This window comes from Sorghum bicolor, chromosome 7, assembly GCF_000003195.3.
Source record: "Sorghum bicolor cultivar BTx623 chromosome 7, Sorghum_bicolor_NCBIv3, whole genome shotgun sequence".
NCBI lineage: Eukaryota > Viridiplantae > Streptophyta > Magnoliopsida > Poales > Poaceae > Sorghum > Sorghum bicolor.
The window spans coordinates 7284386-7286728 of NC_012876.2; the positions used below are offsets into that span (position 1 = coordinate 7284386).

At 37.7% G+C, this 2343-nt stretch overlaps 1 protein-coding gene across 1 annotated transcript; it reads left to right on the forward strand.

The window, feature by feature from the left end:
- Positions 524–1489, forward strand: LOC110437122 (germin-like protein 12-2). Its single transcript, XM_021465387.1, has 2 exons — positions 524–686; positions 849–1489. Exons 1-2 carry the CDS (start codon positions 569–571, stop codon positions 1415–1417), a joined length of 687 nt encoding a protein of 228 aa, XP_021321062.1. The 5' UTR covers positions 524–568; the 3' UTR covers positions 1418–1489.

Genomic DNA, 2343 nt, shown 5'->3' on the forward strand with positions numbered 1-2343 from the left:
TATGACTCAAGTGGTCACAATGACTACATGGAGATCGTTAGATATTTATATAATCAAGGTGCCAAGTAAAGATAGAGGCTTTCACACTGTCGACTCTTTCTATCTTTTGTTAGCGAGGAGTTGATCCTTTCTAATTTCTATAGGTATGTGAGCACAAGCATGAATGTGGACTATTTGAATCATTTTTTAGATTTTTTTCTAAAGGATAATTAGCATGACCCTTCCTCCCAAAAACACAAAAGAAAAGAAGGAACACGTTCCAAAGAGATCACATAATATTTGTTTACTGGAATGAGTGTGAAATGAAAATACTAAAAGCAAGGTAGGTTTGAAAAGGTTGGTATAGTAAAAAGATAATTGTGTTGTTTCATGTGCAGGTTCTACGAGCCGGAGACTGTTTCTTCTGTTGGTAGGTTGAACTTGGAAGTTTTCAGTCATTAACACGTTCACGTCACCACACTTGCCGCTGTGGCAAGCCTATATAAACGCACTATCCCCATGCCCAAAGCATCAACAGAGACACAAACTCAACCAGAAGCTCGCTATAGCTGAGTTCGGAGACAACAAGATGGCTCCAGCCACCTACTTTCTCCTCGTTTCTTTTCTAGCATTGGTCACTTCTCAGGCCATTGCTTCTGACCCAAGCCCGCTCCAGGACTTCTGTGTTGCCGACATACACTCTCCAGGTATCCATGCACTAACATTAAATAATGCACTATGTCTTGTTGTACTAAATCACATATCAAATTGGAATTATTTGTCAGAACAGAAACTAGAGTTTTATGTATGTCCTAATTATAATGATTTCTGATCGTTATGTACCTATTTTTCTGTCTTTGTATATGCAGTGAAGGTGAATGGATTTGTCTGCAAGGACCCCATGGCTGTGAATGCAGATGACTTTTTCAAGGCAGCAAACCTTGACAAACCTAGGGACACAATGAAAAGCAAGGTTGGATCCAATGTCACTTTGATCAATGTCATGCAGTTGCCTGGACTCAACACCCTAGGTATCTCGTTGGCTCGCATTGACTATGCACCATTAGGTCAGAATCCGCCACACACCCACCCACGTGCCACGGAGATTCTCACCGTGCTTGAGGGTACACTCTATGTTGGATTTGTCACCTCCAACACAGACAATGGCAACAAGCTATTCACCAAGGTTCTCAAGAAGGGTGATGTGTTTGTATTCCCCCAAGGGCTCATCCACTTCCAATTCAATCCTAAACATGACAAGCCAGCAGTCGCAATCGCGGCACTAAGTAGCCAGAACCCTGGGGCTATAACTATTGCCAACGCAGTCTTTGGATCAAAGCCACCAATCTCAGATGATGTCTTGGCCAAGGCATTCCAGGTGCAAAAGGGGACAATTGATTGGCTTCAAGCTCAGTTCTGGGAGAACAACCACAACTAAATAAATCATGTTCGGCCATTGTATGAGTTCTGCAATAATTTGTATGGGAATATAGAATTTTTTTGCACTTTACTTACTACTGTATGTTTTTATTATTTCTATGCTACTAATGATAATAAAATAAATGGTCAGTATTTCTCTACTATAATTGTAATTGTGTCCGTGTTGTGGCTCTGCCACCATGACTTTAATCAAAAAATTAATGTAATTTATATGACTGCCGGTTATTTGGGGTATATATAGTGAGCAGCCAAACGCTTGACCAGATGCAGTACCAAGTTAATGAAGTGTAGATATCATGTATGCAAGCGGACAGATAATCAATTTATAATTTTACCACTGGGAAGGTATAACTTTGCATGAATATATAGTATTGATAACTAAAGTTTACATATGAAAGATTTAATCAATATCATACACTCACATGATAAAGATATATATACTCCCTTTCTATATGATTTAGTCATTTTGGACAAGTTTGGGTCAAACATTGAGAATATAAATCATCAATAACTTTTAAATGCTGAGTTTGCAAATGTTTCAATTATATGAATAGATTTGTCTTGAAAAATACTTTCATAAAAGTATACATATATCATTTTTTCCTAGATATTTTTATAAAAATAAGAGGTCTTGTGTTTTGGAGACTGTGTCATTGTCCTAAATGACTTCTAAATCTTATACGACAGTGTATATATATATAAATGATAAGTACATATTAAGCATCATAATAGATAAATAAATAATTCATTTAGAGCCCTCTAATTATAGCAATAGCCATAGTCCAATTAGAATATCAGAAGAATAGTTCCTAAGTTCAGGAGCATTCTTGGCAAGGTTGTCGCTATCAATGTCGAAGCACACGCGGGATGGAGAGTAGTAGTTGATGTCGTTAAAGTCATACTCTGAGCCATTCCTTGAGAGGA